This window comes from Parasteatoda tepidariorum, chromosome 4 (genome assembly GCF_982258835.1).
Source record: "Parasteatoda tepidariorum strain Cologne lab strain chromosome 4, Ptep-v5.0, whole genome shotgun sequence".
Lineage (NCBI taxonomy): Eukaryota > Metazoa > Arthropoda > Arachnida > Araneae > Theridiidae > Parasteatoda > Parasteatoda tepidariorum.
Window position 1 is genome coordinate 59,987,404 of NC_141758.1, and position 19,211 is coordinate 60,006,614.

Here is a 19,211-nt window from a genome sequence, read left to right on the forward strand (position 1 = left end):
TCATTACAATTTAAAACATATTTTCTTGAAATACAAGAGCTTTATCACTTGGTTGCTGTTGGTGTTTTACACACATTAAGTTAAATTTTATGTAGACATAAAAATAATAGACACACGAATAATAAAATGCAAAAATTTCTATCTCACTTCCGCCATTCACATTAAATGATGCTTAAACAAATTGATAGCAAAGTTTATAAAAATATTTTATTAGTAAAAGGCACTTGTACAAATTATAAAAATGTATAAATTCATTAATTCTTTTATGAAATTAACAAATGCTGGGAAACATAACATTTAAATAAGTATTTATGAATTAACAATTATTTGAACTTCTAAAAAGATATTCAAATTTCGTATTGCTTCATTTAAACAGTTTTTAGCATTTACATTCAATTCATTACACATGAATTGATAAATCATGTGATAGTAACAATTCAGTAAGTGATTATATATTACGTATATTTCTTTAGTATATCTCTATTTAAGTATATCTTCACTTAAGTATAAAACATCACTTAAGTATGTCTTAATTTCATGACATCTAATTATACTTGTAAATTCCCTCGCCAGATTTTCTGCCCAATTTACCTTCAGATACTAATTTATTCAAAAGTTCAGATGGAGCAAACAGAGGATTATCAGGGAATTTTTCATGCCATCCTAATTAAAATATAAAATTATTTGTAATAAAAATAAAATTCATACATTGTTATATAAAATAATAACATTTATAACAAGTTAAACAATTCATATAGGTGGAACAAAAAATTTCTGATATCCTATTTATGGACAAAATCACAGCAAAAAACTTTTAGTTTGAAATAATAGATAACACAAATTTGTAATGATTCACCAAAAATTCTTATCAATTATAATGCTAATGCTTTATTATAAATTTGGATTTTTTTCTGATAAAAGAAAAACTGAATAAGCTAAAGCAAATATAATAATTTTTGAAATTCTTCTATTTGTTTCAGACCCATATTTAGTGATCAATTTAAACGCAGCTGCAATAGGATACAATCCTCCCTATAATTTTTACAGATGCAATACTCATTTTCTATTTGCACCTTTAATTCTTCTAAGACAATAAGAGCTATACTTGTATTCTACACAATCAAAAATTTAATAGTCATAAGATCAATTTTTAAACCTGCATCTTAACATCAAAATCTTAAGTACACAATAAGGAATAATAGAATGTGGGATTTTGCCCATTTATTTTCTTTTAAATTGAAGAAAAATAAAATCATGTTTCTCGTTAATTAAATTTCATTCAAAATACATTTTAGTTCAGATGTTTGAATGGTGAATTATTGTAATATTTCTCATGCCAGGCTTTTACGATGCACAATTATTAGCGTTATAGTAAAATTATGACATCATGTAAAACATGTCATTTATGTTAATTTTATCTAAGTCTGCATACCGCCACAAACAATGTGGTCTATTGAAAACAGAAAAGCTGAAGGAGTGAATAATGACATCATGTAAAGTTATGACATCATGTAAAACATGTCATTTATGTTAATTTTATCTAAGTCTGCATACCGCCACAAACAATGTGGTCTATTGAAAACAGAAAAGCTGAAGGAGAGAATAATGACATCATGTAAAGTTATGACATCATGTAAAACATGCTATTTACGTTAATTTTATCTAAGTCTGCATACCGCCACAAACAATGTGGTCTTTTGAAAACAGAAAAGCTGAAGGAGTGAATAATGACATCATGTAAAGTTATGACATCATGTAAAACATGTCATTTATGTTAATTTTATCTAAGTCTGCATACCGACACCAACAATGTGGTCTATTGAAAACAGAAAAGCTGAAGGACTGAATTGGAAGGCAATAGTCTTTGATAATTTTTTTTATTCAAAATTTGTAAAAGGCGTCAATCTAGTAGTGGATAACATATATACATATAACTTATACAGAGTCTTTAACTTACCATCAAGAATAAATTTGACGGTATCAAGACCAACATAATCTAATAGCTCGAAGGGACCCATTGGATATCCAGAACCTAATTTCATAGCAATGTCTATATCTTGAGCAGTAGCATCACCTGAAATGGAAAGTAAGAAAAAAAATTGAATTTAATTATCAAGAATTTTTTTTTTGTCTAACTATATTAAGTAATAATCAAAAAATCTTTGAATTAACTAGTAAAACAATAAACAAACAATACAATAGTAGTTTTCTTGGTTGCAAATTGATTCAAAACGTTCAATTGTTTCAAAAATTGAGTAGTCATGTAGGAAAATAGTTTAAATGTGCATGAGTCTTTCAAATGGATAATTTATTAATTAAGAGTAATACATAAACATTTAAAAATTACATATATTTATTTAAAGTAATACAAACTCACATTGGTTTACACATAAAATGATTAAAAGATTTCCACATAAGAGGATTTTTATAGAAAAAAATTTGCTATTTTTTCATTTGCTTACATGTTAGCTAAAAGTATTTTTATAAATAATAAAAAATTAAGTTATTTAAAAGAATTTTTCTTGAAAAAAAAATCTAACATATCCTTTTTCATAAAAATTGTTCTGCTTAAACAAGTGGTTTAAACCAGCCAACCCAGCAGCTAAGTTAAAAAAAAAAAATCTGTAGTTAATTCACAGAATTGAATTTTTTATAAATTACATTTTAAAAAATGACGCTCATACAGCCTTTTATCTATTTCACAAAATCTACCACACATTAAGTATTGAATTAGTTTTATCAAACTTAATTTTTCCATTTATGTGATTATTTTTCTTAAAAATTATAAAGATAAAACCTAACTGATGAAAAATACATATCAGTCAATCTATAAATTAAGAAATAATTTAAATATACCTCGCTCTAACATTCTGATAGCTTCTCCCTGGTAAGGAACTAAGAGTCTATTCACAACAAATCCAGGAGTGTCCTACAAAAAGAGATAAAATATACCTATAATTTACAATAATGCTAAAAGAGCTCTGGTGGCTCAGGGGATAGAATGTTCGCCAGGTTAGAATTCTAGCGATGACAGAGAGATAGAATTTCGCACCCAGCTTGCACCAACCACAGTGTTGACGTAAAATATCCTCAGTGGTAGACAGATCATTTGTTAGAGTCCCTTTGCTGTCAGGCTACTAAGGCTAGGTTCCTCTACATGTTATGTGAATATGGGATTCTTCCATCAAGAAGTCCTTCAGGAAGGCAAATGTTTAATAAAATTTGATCCAGGAACCCCCTTGCCTTCTAGATTGGGTTCAAAATTACAAGGCTACGAAGTTGAACATTAGTAGTCAGAAACCCAAAACTGCACCAGCTGTTCAAAGGTTGTCAGAAAAGAAAATAATGCTGAAAGCAAATGTAGTGATGGTTCTCTAAGTAACAGTTTTGGCTATCTCTAAACTTTATGGTTTTCTTTATGAAAAAAAAAAAATCGCCTAATGAATCAGTGGATTGAAAGGAAAATCAATACGAGGGAAAATTTTCTACAATTTCATCAGGAGTAGTAGCATTTGGAAGTTAATGAATATAAATTTATAGTACTTCAATCATCACAGATTGATAATTGCTAAGATGAAACAAAGAAAAATTTAACATATTTCTAACCTTGCAAGTTATGGTGGTTTTTTCCAATTTTTTACCAAATTCCATCATTGTATTGTATGTTTCATCAGATGTTTCAGAAGTTTTAATAACCTGGAAAAGTCAATATATTTAGTATACATAAATATAATTAATTTACTCACTAAACTAAAGCATTTTTAAGTTATATTTTGAAACAATTTTAGAGCTGACAAATAAGCTAACATGGATATTACAATGTCATTTATACACAGTTATAGATGCAAACTCGTAGCAATTATAAAATTTTTTTTAGATATTTTTGAAACAATATTAACAAGGTGAGCTTAGAAACATACACAGGAAAAAAAACAAAGTTTTTTCAGACTGGTATTTGTAAATTTCTATATTTTTTTTGTAACTAATAGCATACAATTTAAAAATTTTATAGTTCTGTATAATTCATGCACATAAAATATAATACTCAACACTCTTATGAGTGAATGAAATTGAAAATATTTTCTTTTAAAATTACTACAATGATTTTCCGTTATTATGAAGTCAGAACTAAAATTTGTTGAAGGTGGAAAAAAAATCTTTAGTAATTGGCATCACTACACATTAAACTCTTTCAAAAAAAAAGTGGTCATTATTAAATCAATGTCAATGCTTATAAAAGTAATCAGATAGAAAGTGCAGCTAACAAACTATGGCTATTTCACGATAACAAATGATAATTAAAAACTTTTTACCTCTAAGAGTTTCATCATAGGAACAGGATTAAAAAAATGTAAACCACCAAATCTATCTTTTCGATCGGTAACACTTGCAATTTCACTAATTGACAATGAGGAGGTATTACTAGCAAAAATAGTTGATCTACAAAAGAAGCATATTAAAATATCTATTAATAAGTACAACATAATGTCAATTATTGCTAAAATCTGAAACAATGCTCTTAAATCTGTTTTCTTATTTGCTGTTACATAGAGGTTAAAAATTTACTTTAATATTCAAAAAAAAATTTTTTCCCACCCTAACTACAAGAAATTACATATATAAAAAAGGATTTCTTTCTATCTATCTATATATATATATATAGTGCTAATAATCTTTTATTAAGTGTAAATGGGAATTTAGTTTTTTCTCACTTATGCATAATTCCTAAGTATAACAATTATAATTATAAATTACCTTCTTCATTCGAGAATTTTTTTTGTTAGATTAATAAGGAAACATTCCTGGAAACGATGAATCAACTGACTTTTCACAGTGATAAAGGTGCTCATTTGTTAGTAAATGCACCTGCAGGTGCACAAATACACCAAGAACCTACAAATTTTCTTAAATTTAAAAAAAAAAAAAAAAAAAATTCAAGTCTTTTTTTTTAGACAAAATATATATATATATATATATATATATATATATATTTAATACAAATTATAGAATACAAAAAGTTTAGATTCTTAACTCATCCTTTATATTGAACTAAATATGTAGAAAATGTAAAAAGTTTTTAAAAATCAGAAAAGTTAAATTACAATAATAACTTAGTTTCTGGCAATTTTATAAGTTAGAAATACAAAAATTTCATTTTCCCAGTAAAAGAGTTGAATCTCTGAATTAATCATATTGCTAGTAGTTTTTATATACAAATAATATTTTTACTTTTTAGAAGTAATCTCATACGAATTTTTGATCGTTCCTAAAGTGTTCAGAAAATTGTTTTTAATAAAAGAATCATTATCTTTAGTAAAAAAGAAAGTAACAAACACAATAAATTTCAAGATCAACACTTAGATTCTTAAATTCACACATTTTATAACATACTTATCTTCAATAATACAAGGAAAAATACTTTAAATATAAGTTAGCTTCCTTAATATTAAGAAATACAGAAATTCTTTGAATACTTAAACGTACGGAGGAGCTGCTTTATCTAGTGACTTAAATAATTTGTGTTTTATTTCCATATTTTCAATAATGGCTTCCACTACAATATCTGTATCTTTTACTGCATCTTCAGCTACTGTATTAGTCTTTATTCTCTGTAATGTTTCAGTCACAAACTTTTCCTTTTGCTAGAACATTGAATAATGCATTTATTAATCTTATAATTGTGCCAAATTAAACTAAAAAAAAGCAAGGCATGTAAATCATATTTAATACGGAGATGAGTTTGGTAAAAAAGTTGAAAATAGAAATCAAAATGTCATGAGCAAAATACATTTTAAATAATTGAAAAAATATCTGAAATTTTAGTAACAAAAAGTGAACATCAGATTCTTGTGTGTTATTAAAAATGTCAATGCAGGACTTTTGAAATTGAGTGAATAAAAAATCTCTGAGTGAGATTTTGAAATCTCACGAATATGAATACGGACTGTCCAACTTCTAAATCACAAAAATAAGTATCGTTATGTGCAATTTTAAATTGCGTGAATACAGATCATTACATGCTATTTTAAACTGTGTAATACATACTACAATATATGATCTTATACTGCATGAGTACAAATTGCGATGCATGATTTCAAATCTCGCAAATGCTATTACGATGTGTGATTTTCAATCACATTTACATAGGTAGAAAAAAGTGTAAAAAATTAATATTTTTTCCAGGAACTCGAAAAAACCAGACTCTTTTTGAAAAAAATCGAATTTTATTAAATAAAAAAAAAAAGTGGAATTTGATCGAAAAGCAGAAAAAGTTCATCCCTGTTAATAGATAAGGATTCTGAATATTTACTGCTAACTATGAAAAGAAAAGTTAACTTATTTATCAAATTAGTACTTTAACAAATAGTATTTTGTTACTTACATATTTTGTTACTGTTTCATTTGTTACAATACTTTAAAGTACTATTTGTTGAAGTAATAAAAATAAAGCACTTCTTTTTAATGCTCCAACCACAAACTTACCTTTCCCTAAAACATCGAATAATACATTTACTAATAATATGTATAATTGTGCCTAATTACATAAAAAAAACAATCGACATTAAACATACTTAGTATAAGGATGAGTTTGGTAAAAAATCTGAAAATAGAAATTCAAATGCCATAAGCAAAGCACACTTTAAATAATTGAAAAATACCTAATATATATATATTTTTAAATAGAGTAAAAACAAAACTCTGTGTGTGATTTTGAAATCGCTCAAATATGTATTGTTATGGGCAGTTTTAAATCCTGCTAATACAGACCACTACATGTAATTTTAAATTGCTTAATAAGAATCACAATTTATGATTTTATATTGCATGAAAACGAATTGCGTTGTACGATTTTAAATCTCACAAATATGAACCATGCTGTGTGATTTTAAATCTCGTTTACATGGGTAGAAAAAGCGTAAAAAATTTATCTTTTTAGGAATTCAATACCTTTTTGTAAAGGCAGAATTTTATTAAATTGAAAAAAATAAAAATAAAAAGTGGAATACTATCATAAAGCAAAAAACGTTCATCCTCGATAACAAATATTTTTGCGAATGATTACTTCTAACAATGAAAAGTACAGTTGAACTTATTTACGAAGTTTTGCTATAGTAATAACTCTTTTTAGATTTGTGAAAGTACTATTAAAAATACGAGCTGGGACTGTGAAGCCCAAAGACCTACAGAGACATTCGCCTCCACTGCCTTTTTGGTGTGGGGATATATAATTTCGAATCGCCTTTTTTTAGACACATCAGTGTTTTCATTACAGAAGAAAAATGGGAGAGAATTTCTCACCCTTTCTCCAAAACAGGGTGAGATTTCTAAAAAAAAAAAAAAAAAAAAAAAAAAAAAAACACGAATAAACTTGAAAAAAAAAATTCTTTCTAAACCATTGAATATTTTCATTGCATATGGAAAAAGTTCCATATCTACTTTTTCATCAGCTATTCTCATCAGTCAATCTGTTGCGATATTTTATTTTAATTCGGTTTTGGGAGCTAAATGACCTTGCAACAGATGCTGAACTATTCGGAATCACTAATTAAATTTGTAGCATTGTGCACACACTTTCCTATCCTCTACATCTGCCAGCATAGGCTTTTGAATTATTTCTGTTATAGAATAGTGAAGTTCGTTGAAGTTATTTCCATGTTTATACTTCTTGTTAGGTCTTCCAGTATAGTTTCCGCAGACTTTTACAAATTGCTGTAAATTGTCGATGGAGTTTGGTAATTCATTCACAGCTAAAAATAAAGCTAACTTTAAACAACTTATTATACAGGCAGGACTCATTTTTTTTTCTCAACACTTGCCGTAGCTGCTTTCATGTCTTTTTCAAAATGGCGTAAGACGAAATTTTTTCCAAAATTTGAGAGATTCTCGCATTTTAAAATTGATTAATAGAGTGCGCGAACTTCTCGCGTTAATAATTTTTTTAATGCGAGAAAAGAAAAAAATATGCGAGATTCTCGCGTTCTCGCACTGTAGTGAAAACACTGCATATTCATTCTTTTCATGTTACAAAAAAAAAAAAGAGAAACAAGTTAATATTTTCCTTATTTATACATTAGTGATACAAATTTTGCATAAGGTTTTATGGGGACAGTTAGTCTATTTAAAGCATAGTGAGTGTGTGTGCATATGTATATATTTAATCAAATTGGTACAGTGTAAAAATCTCAAATTTTAACAAAATTATACATTGAACCAAGATAATATAGCACATACAAAATCAAATAAAAATAAATAATATTATTTAAAAATAATTACTTGAGGATCTGGAAATTTTTTTTTAGCCAATCTCTCTAAACTTTTTTGTATGCTTGAGGTTGATTTTTGTAGTACCTTATCTGAAACATCTACCAAAGTAACATTGTGTCCAGTTTGGGCTGCTACCTGTCAAATGTAAACTTTTAAGTAAAATTTTTACTAAAAAATTAAATGAACTTTTAATTTAAAATAAGATATAACATATAATAATCCATAAATACATTGATGCAAACTTCGATCGATGTTTTGTGTTCTTTTATCTAACGTAGAACATCCTTCCCTTCTCTGTTAAATAATGAATGTTAATTTTTTTTATATGACATTCAATACGTAACTGACTTTTAAACATTGGTACTTATATCCATTCGGCTGGCTCAAGTTTTTATTTATTTAAATAAAAAAAAAGTTGAATTCAATCGGATTACATTGGTAACTTTTTAGTCAGTTCCAGCAAAATGGATAGGTGATAAAAAATTTTGAATTTGATTTTCTGTTATCGAGAGCAGTTAATGTTGAAATAGGGCTGCATAAAATTTTAACAACTACTCCAAACGATATGTTTGTAATGCAATTTGCACTTATTGATTATATTATAAGAAATTTTATGTAAGTATATAAATAGATTAATTTAATGTATGCAAGTAAACTTAACACTATTTACAAAGTGCTACAAATCTGTTAAGCTGTGAAAAAAAAACAACTTTTCCTACAAATATTTTATTAGACCTACTTTTGAACTAAAAATTTTATGAATAATTTTAAATATTGTTGTTGAATCCAGTAACCATTGAAAAACAATTGTAGATATTTAGAAAAATGGGAAGTCAATCATATCATTTCCTACTTCAAAATTGTCACCATTGAGTACTGGTTCATGAGAAACTAAAATAGGTGATGATGAAACTAAGATGTTGGAAACCTGGAAGGGCAAACCTATGCATGTTTCTGTTTGATTTAAAATTACAAGTTTAAAATCCATTTAAGTGTCTTGGTGATTGTAACTGGGGCGTTAGTTAATAAGAAATAGGTCAGTGGATAAGGAAATAGAAGAGTCTATGTCAATTATTTAAACTTCACAATGGAACATATTTCATTCTATTATATGTTTTTCTTATATAGTCAATATTTTATGATAAAATTTCAGAACTATAAATTTTTTTAAAATTCCTGTTGGTAGTTTATGAAGAGCTACAATGTATAGTGCAAATGAAACTGATTACCTTAATTATTTTCCACCCAACTCGAATAACAAGAGAACTTCTTAAAAAGTTAGTCCTTTAAATAAAAATATTACAAATATCTCAGAGAAAATATTTGGAGAATAAGCAATAAAACAAATAACTAAATAAACCCACTTACATTATCTGGAAAAAAAGAATAATTTTAGTGAATCAATTATATAATAAAAGAACATTCCTTAAAATTCCACATTATTTATTATAATACGGGGGAATAATATGCTTAAAAACAATTTACAAGTTAATATTAAGGTAAATATTCGTGAATCGACGTCATGGTTTAAGGAAATGAATTAGCATGATCAGTAATATAAGATAACATACTTGGGCGATACCAGAACCCATAAGGCCTCCACCTATAACAGTAACATTTTTTAAAGCTAGTTTTGCAGAGGTAGAGGAAAAAGATCGAGTAGTATTAAGAAATAGAGAGGCCATGTTCAATCAAAGAAAATCAGCTCCAGATCAATATAATTTTGACAGTGAAGTCTTAAATTTTAGAATGAGAGTGAAGTTACCGCTGTCAAGTAAGATACGATCGAAGGTAAATAAGTAGAACCTTGAACGATTGTTGATTCAGATTCAGATACTTGTATAAAAGATAAGTAATTGATTGCGCGCAATACGATACGATTGCTTCCTAAATCATTTAACCTTTCTATCGATAAATTATTTTATCGATAATACATCAATTTTGTTTGGGCACTAGATGGCGCTACTGAAGTGGAAGAAAATCTGATTCTTTGCTTACGATTTGATAGAGTAATTTGCATCATTTTTCAGGAGATGTCGTAATTAGTAAAGAATTATTCATTGTTATTTACATTTTAAGTAATTTTTAAGATCGGGGGTTAAAATTGCTCCTCGTAGTCGATGTCCAAATTTCAGGACCCTGACACAAAGGGTTCTAGAGTTATAAGAGATAGTGCTCTGAAGCACCTGACCGAACAGACAAAAATACTGAGTAAACACAAAAGAAAAGTTAAATACAAATTATTTAAAACTGTGCTCTTTAAGTAGACCAAAAAGGAAATTATTCTCTTATTTTTATCAGATCCAACCAAATGAGCCAGTTCCTATTTAGTACTTTATTTATGCCACACGAGAGCTGACAATGGTTTAGGAAACGTCTCTGCTTATAATCCGATGACAGCCCAGTAGATCACAAAAGTCAAACATGAATGGCTGCGGTCAGTGAGTGGGTGGGTGGCAACTTTAATCAGCTTGCGAAGGGATCAAGGATTCGTGGTGTCTGTCCTCTTTAAACTGTTTTATTGTAAAGTCTCCATTTGGATCTATCAAAGCGGGGTGCAAAGCATTTTGAAGCTCTATGGCGACGTAAATGAAATATTAATACTACTAAAGACGTTTTTTTTTGTTGTTATTTTATTTCATTATTTTTAGTTTAATGTATGTTTGTATAGGTCAGAAAGAGTTTAAAACTTCGACTGATAATAAATTTTGCACGCAAAAAAATGTAACTTATATTGGCATCAAATTTAGGCTATCTGAAAACTGAATTACAGGATTCTAGCATCACAAACACGAAAGTTCTTCTATACAAACGCAATAAAATGCAAATGTATTTTATTACTCGGTTACTTTCGGTTACTTTGGCTGTTTGTATGGTTGAATCTGAATTTCTTTTTTTATCTACTCTAGGTTCACTTTCATTTATTTATTTTCCTGGATAATAAAATCGTTTTTTTTTTTTTTTTTTTTTTAGATTTTAATAATAATCATTGTTGCATTTTGTTTCATCAAATTATAGTATTAAAAGCATCATCCAAAGGGATTAAACTTCATGAATATTCTTTAATTCATTCAAACATTAAAATTCTCTGACTTATACCACTTTCCAAATGGACTTTTTGAATGAACTTTCAAAATAACGGCATAATTTTTTTAAAATTTTAAAAAAATTATGCTGATTGTAAAAAAACAGTCAGTTTGTATGTTTTACTGAGATTTATAATGACATATGTTTATTGAGATTTATATGAGCGACAATCTTTAATAGCGTTTGATTTATTCAATACTCGGTGATCTTTTATGAATGTAAAGTTAAGGCTTCATTAATAGTTAGAGATTGAAAAAAAAAAAAAAGAGAGCCTGTTTTTTTTTTTATTTTTTTTTAACGCCATAGCGTTTAAAACCCACTAACCATTATTTGCGTTTTAAAAGCAGTTAAATTTGGTACAATATAGTGTGTTCGCCGTTGAATTATATTTTGTAAGAAAATTAATCTGATCTTAATCTGAAATCCAACACAGTGAGAAAAGAAAACATCTTAGTAGAACTGACGAAAATGCCTCATATAAAAATTCTTGATTAGATAATTTCATTACATTGTATTATTATGAAAATACCTGTTCTATTTAATAAAGACTAAAATGGATGATTACATAAAAAGATATATATACTTTACTCCAAAAATTGTTGTTCAATGTTGAAAAAAAGGAAGCATTCTTATATTTTTAATTTTTTAATAAATTTCCATCACAGTTAATCTAAATAATAGAAGTGGTTTAAATGTTTTTCGAGACATAATTGTTTATCTTTTAAAGTTGCGATTTCGAATGGTGTCCCGAGAAGACATCGGGTTTGAAAGAGATAAAGGTGTTGCTGTTACTCATCCCCTGGTGTAGGAAAGTCTACAACAGGTCCATTTCGCGACCGTTTCCGCGAAATTTCAAGTTTTTTTCAAAAATTCGCAAATTTTTTAAAATTGCGCGATTTGAACGAAAGTTATTCAATTCGCGCGATTTAAATGAAAATTATTCACAATTTGAAGTTATTATTTAATACCATTTCATCTTTCGTCACTGACAATGCGTCTTACATGAACAAAGCATGGGAAAAAAGTTTGAAAGCAGTTTTCTTGAATGCTGTTCATGTGACTTGCAATGCACATCTTTTAAATCTCCTAGGAGAAATATGGCAAAATCAATTTGAAAAAGTGAATTCTTTTATTGTGCATTTAAAGCGTGCATTCACTGCATGTCCTTCACGTAAGGGTCGATTTCGAGCCTTTTTAGTTGAAAAGGGTAAAAACGCCGCTCTACCACCGGTTCCTGTACAAACCAGATGGAATAGCTGGTTTAAGGCAGCTTTGTTTCACGTAAATTACTTAGCTGAATATGCAGAGTTCTTCGATAAAGAGCAACAAAATAGCAGTAGTTCTTTGATCAACACGATTTCCGAAGAATGTTGTAACGCAGAATTGAGTGAAGATTCAAGAGAGATTGAAAAATATGCATCTTTAATTTTGAATCTATTAAATTTATATGAAAAATAAAGAATAAGTTTGCATGTTATTTTTAATGAAATGTCTGATCTTGCTGAAGATTTAAAAAGCAAATCTATAACCTGCCAGCACTTGAAATCTAAAAAAGCTTTAAAATCATGCCAGGAAAAAATTCAGGCATACTTTTTTGAAGGCAATATTACAACACACAGATTTCGTCAACCAGCATCAAGCTTTTTTAAAGCATGCAGAGCTTTTGATCCTAGTCAATTCAAATACTTAGATGTTTTCCAAGAAGATGATAGTTCTTTTATTTTTAACTCTACCCCCATGTTTGAGGATGAAGAAGAGTTGAAGAACGAATTTAATGCTTACAAAGCGACAGTTAATGAACTAACTACACGTTGAAAGTAGACAATTAATTCAGTTTTGGAAATCGAAGATGGAACGCTATCCAAAACTGTCTAAAGTGGCAATTCGATGTTTGTCAGTACCAACTACTAGCGTGGATGCCGAACGATCTTTTTCAAAATACAAAAATGTATTGAATGATGAAAGGAGAAGCATTAGCGAGAATAACCTAACCATGTATAATATTTTGTATCAAAATTCTGTACATTTAAGTAACGGCATTAATATTGCTTAAAAATAAAATTTTGTAACTTTTTTATGTTTTTTATTATTTTTAAATTGATTTTCGGTGTAAATATCAGTGCATATGTTATCCGCGAAAATTTCGCGCATTTTTAAAACTTTTGCGCGAATCACCCGCGAATTTATGTCTTTTTTTCCCGCGACAAACTTGCAACCCTAGTTATGAGCTGGTGGTAGGTGCCAAGTTGAAAGTAGTTTACTTTTGTGGAGCGAGTGGATTTTCAAGATTTCGTCTTAAAGTAAACCATAATTTAGCTTATTTTATTCATTTTTAGCTTATGTATATACACCAAAAACAAATTCATAACTAAACTGTAGCACAAGGACAGCAAATTGAACTGTCGGATATACAATCTTATTCAAGATTAATGATAAAACGATAAAAATCTTCATTCTTCTAATTATATATTTTAAAAATAGTCTTTTATAGGTAAAAACGTTCACATTTACCCGAATAAACTTTGCTTATTAAGTCGGGGTTCCACCGAATGAAGGTTAACTATTTAGGGTTCCGTAGCCGAAAAAATTGGGAACCGCTATCTTTGAGCAGCAGTTTTCAAATGGTGTTCGTAAAAGGGTTACAGGGGCTCCGAAAGTTTAATTTTTTTAAAAATCAATAATGATTTTTGAAACTTAAAATTATATTTATATCAAAACTGTAAACCATAATTTGTTTGGTAGTTCGGTTATTTTTATGATATTATTTAAATGAAAGATCACTTAAAGATATGTCAAAATTTATGAAATATTGCATCAGTGTTTCTCGTCGAACTTTTTGAAATAAAATGACCTAATTCAAGAACTACGAATAATGTTTCTATATTCTTAACGTTTATAAAAATTCTTTTTCGAAAATATAAATTAGCTTATTTTATTCATTTTCAGCGAATATATCCGGTCATTTCATTCATTTACAGCTGATTCAGAACTAGACTAAATGTCACCCCAGGCTTGCGAATTCAACTGTTTATCACAAAAACCTACTATTTTAAGAGTTTTATTGATAAAACGATTATCAAAAAGAAAATCATTTTAAACAATAAATATTATTAAAATAATTGGTAGTTTTTTAGTCATTACGTTCACAGCTGCTGATGAATTTTATTCATACGTTTGGGGTTCCGCAGCCTAAAATAATTGAGAACTGCTGTTTAGAATCTCTATTTTTTCTGAAATATGAGTACTGAAATTGATGGAGATACAACTTGACATACATGAATCTAATTTCCTTCTAAAAATGTCTTGAAAAATAAAATCAATTATTTTGAAAGATATTAAAAACGAAATTATTTAAAAATTTTTTTCCATTATTCGATAAAAATTAATATTAAGAATATTAACTTCACCTAAAAAAAAAAGCATTAAATGTTAACAAGACTGCATAAAATATGAAGCTAATTTAATAACACTCAAATGTAATTTTCAAAATAAAAGGTTTGATTATTTCTACTACTCGTATATCAAGCTATATCCGTATACCAAGGTGCTATTGGCAACTATCTTGGATTCATCCTTAACTGTAATTCAAAGAGAACATAAGATTAAATTAATTTATAGATAAAGATATATATATATATATATATATATATATATATATATATATATATATATATATATATATATATATATATATATATATATTTATAGATAAAGATATATTTGTAAGCGGTATTCCTATGCTTACAAATGAGTATTTTATTACGTATCATTGTAAAATAAATAATAAATTAGTTAATTTATTTTCCTTAAGAGGACGCCATACCGAGGAAGAAAATTTTCGTCAAAAATTCTCTTTCTCCTTCATTACTAATTTAAAATTTAAAAAAAGGAAAAATTAAGTTCAGACAAACCTAGAGTTTGAGCCACGATGGCTCAGGGGATAGAGCGTTATCACCTTCCAATGAGGCGAACCGGGTTCGAATCCCAGTCGATACGAATTCCACATCCGGTTTGCATCAACCATAGTAATGTATCCTCACCTGGCGTAAAATATCCTCAGTGGTAGACGGATCATGGGTTTGAGTCCCTTTGCCGTCAGACCAACCGTGGGAGGTTCTCGTGGTCTTCCTCTCCATGTAACGCAAATGCGGGTTAGTTCCATCAAAAATTCCTCCACGAAGGCAAATTTCTCCTAATACTCGATCCAGGAGTTCTCTTGTCTTCTGGATTGAGTTCAAAATTACAAGGCTACGTAGTTGAACATTAGTAGCCGCAAACCCATAAAATTGGGTCGGCTGTTCCACGACGGTTATAAAATAAAATAAAACATAGAGTTTGTTATCAAATTTCAATAGCTGAGAAGAATACTTCAAAATAATAAAATGCAAACAAATTATTCGAAGAGAACTTCTCTGTTTGAAAAAAATGCTTCAAAATAATAAAATGCAAACGAATTATTAGAACAGAACTTCTACGTTGCATGATCCTAAGTCATCATCTTCTAATTTATTTTCATTTGTATATTTTGAAATTTTCTTTTCCGTATTTGAAACTTCATGGCTTACTCTAGGTTTGTCAGACACGTGGAGACGAGGAGAGAAAATTCTAAATATCGTTTTAAACCTTTTCATTTTATTTTCACAGCTAAACAGATGGTGGATATTTACTCTACTTGGCACTATCTTTCGATACATGTGAAATATAAGGTCGCCAATCTAAAATTGAGATATAAAGCCTGTGGTATTTTAGATTATCTATTAATTTTTTCCTACAAAATTATGCCGATACAATTCTGCACTCAACACTCAACAAATTTCGAAAGATATTTAAATAGCTTTATAGTCATTAGTTTTTAGATTTTTGATAGGTATCTTTGTTATGAAATTTTTGAAGTTATACTTCTTATGCGACTTCCAACAAGGTTGCGTTACATTTTTATTGGCCGGGAAATCATGTGGTAGGATCCAGTTTTCCCTCATTCATTTCCATATTGTTTTGGTTCTCACTAGCATGAAAATAATAAAAGTATTGTTTTTCTATAAATAATTTTTTAGTTTGTTTTGATACACATATAATTTAATAGGGCAGTATTTTTTGAAGTTATACTTCTTATGCGACTTCCAACAAGGTTGCGTTAAACGTTTAACGTTAAATTTTTATTGGCCGGGAAATCACGTGGTAGGATCCAGTTTTCCCTCATTCATTTCCATATTGTTTTGGTTCTCACTAGCATGAAATTAATAAAAGTATTGTTTTTCTATAAATATTTTTTGAAGTTATACTTCTTATGCGACTTCCAACAAGGTTGCGTTAAACGTTTAACGCTACATTTTTATTGGCCGGGAAATCACGTGGTAGGATCCAGTTTTCACTCATTCATTTAAATATTGTTTTGGTTCTCACTAGCATAAAAATAATAAAAGTTTTTCCATAAATATTTTTTTAGTTTGTTTTGATACACATATAATAATAAAAAAAAAATAATCAAAATAAATTTTAGTGTCCTCAAGTAAACAAATAGGGAATTTGAAGAAGAGCCTCAGGGCTCAAATAAATCTTGGTAGGCTAAATTAAGCCTTACCTATTGAAACGCAGTGCTATAAGCGAAAGCAGAGAGCACGCCGCACTTTACTTTACTCAATACACATATAATTTAATAGGGTAGTATTTTTTATTTTCAAACTTAGTGGACAACAATCCCACGGACAATGCGACGGATTTAAGGTTATGTCAAGGTACGTCTCTTGTGAATATCAATTGATTGTTTCTCTTCTGAAATTACATTATAACGCATTCACATACATTATTAATACAAATACATTTTCCAAGGCGAGACGATGAGGCAACCACAAGCACTTCCAGTGGTTCAAGAGGTCCACGAGGGAAAAATGCACAATATTACCGTGATTACAGAGCACGGAAGTGAGCGGAGCAGGAAAAAGAGTCGTTGAATAGAACTAGTGTTCCTTCTACCACTGCTGATTCTTCTACAATTAACGTCGTAGGTTGCGAAGCTTAACTTCTTCCGCGCGGAGGGACTCCACGCACTATTTTTTGTTTTGTTTTTTTAACGTCGTTCAAATTGCTTTTCATCAATTTAAGCCGCAACAAGATTAGATTTTTACAAAATGTAAAAACTGAGAAACGTGTAGTTTTAAATTCCTTATTCAAAACCACAAATCGCATCATTTTATTGCTTTGAAGTTTCGAGGAAAATTCATAGAAGTTCTAAAAATCATTACCCAGATAGCAATATAAGGTTTTTTTCCCCCCAACAAAAACCTTTTCATGTAAACCTAAAAAGGGTTTTTTACACGGTTTACGTGTAAACCTTCTAACCTTAAAACGAGGTCTGCGACAATCTGCTCTATTCTACGCACATTACCCTAATCCAAAACCTTGGAAAACAACCTTCTGCCTAACAACCTTAAAACGAGGTTGTTTTAGGGTTTTCAAGTGAAAAAAAAAACCTTGAATAACGCTAGTTCTAAGATGAAAATCATCCTAAATCTACATAATTATAAGGTTTCCGTTTGCAACGTTTCGTATGGTCATCTGAAATCTACCTTGTCATGAGATTTTCATTGACAATGCAATTTAATACTATTGCTAGTGTACGTCAGCTAAAACGTCATACTGAACGTGATGTCATCTCTTCCACGATTGTGTGACGGCGCCTTTCATTATTCGTTTTATATTTTACTTCTTATAGCTTCTCAATCCGAGAAAAATTCTCCTTTCCATCTATTTTGCTTGATTATTTTGGGGAAAACAGTCATTTTTTATCAGCCTGACTTACTTTGCTTTTAGAACTTAGAGATTTACAAGTTAAAATATCGTTTAATATGAAATTTTTTTTATTTGACGATTTGATTAATGAAAACATAAAATAAATAGAACATATGTAATACTTAAAGAGGGTCTGCATATTTTCGTCTTTCTTATTCGGAAATTTATGCGGTGTGAGAAATTTTGATGAGTGCAAAAATTTTCAGTTTTTTGTATATCAAAGAAAATTAACATGAAATATCTTCTTCTGTCAAAATAAATAAATTGCAAATGATTATTTATCTCTTACTTAATATGTATGATATGATAAATGTAGGAAACGTAATGATAACAAAATATTTTTTTAAAAGAAATCGTTTAATGAATGTAGAAGCTCCAAACATATTTTTTTTAACAGTACACAAAACAACAAATAAATATTATGATTATCATAACAATTAGTATATGACAAGTGTATTAGTACAAATCAGATATGCCATAATTATATTAGGTATTTTGTTATATAAAAATATTATTTGTATATAACCATTAGTGAATAATACAAAACTGATACACCACAATCAACTATTTCGTCAATACATAAACAAATGATATTATAGGTATAATAACCACCAGTGAATATACAACATATTTAACATGAAGGAATTAGCGAAACAATCCTCATTAAAATAAATTACTTCCTCGTCAGATATTCTCCTTTCTCTGAAAAATAAGAGGAAATTTTTGTGAGCGTACTTGCGTATATTGAATGAAATTTTATGCATATACACATGAATTGTATGTACGTACATGGACGCAAACGTATATTATACCTACAGGAACGCATGCATACATTATATGTATACAGGTGCATATACACGTATAAATAAAAATGCATGCATACACACGTATAAGTAAAAATACATGCATACACACGCAGTATATAATTATACTTATGTGGTCACTTTAAATATCGTTGTATGAATAACATTGTTATTAAATAGTACATGCATTTAGTACATGCACACGTGAGTACATTGTATGTCATATGAACGTAGAATGAATAAATTATTTGTTGAAAGCAGAAAGCA

The 19,211-nt window shown here is 28.7% G+C and overlaps 1 protein-coding gene across 1 annotated transcript; it reads right to left on the minus strand.

Moving 5' to 3' along the window:
• Positions 1-181: 181 nt before the first annotated feature.
• On the minus strand, positions 182-10,178 carry LOC107445456 (hydroxyacyl-coenzyme A dehydrogenase, mitochondrial). Its single transcript, XM_043045527.2, has 8 exons — positions 9,837-10,178; positions 8,275-8,400; positions 5,485-5,642; positions 4,314-4,440; positions 3,607-3,696; positions 2,857-2,929; positions 1,958-2,074; positions 182-663 (listed from the first exon to the last, which is right to left on the minus strand). The coding sequence occupies exons 1-8, from the start codon at positions 9,948-9,950 to the stop codon at positions 545-547; spliced, it is 924 nt and encodes a 307-aa protein (XP_042901461.1). The 5' UTR covers positions 9,951-10,178; the 3' UTR covers positions 182-544.
• Positions 10,179-19,211: the final 9,033 nt, after the last annotated feature.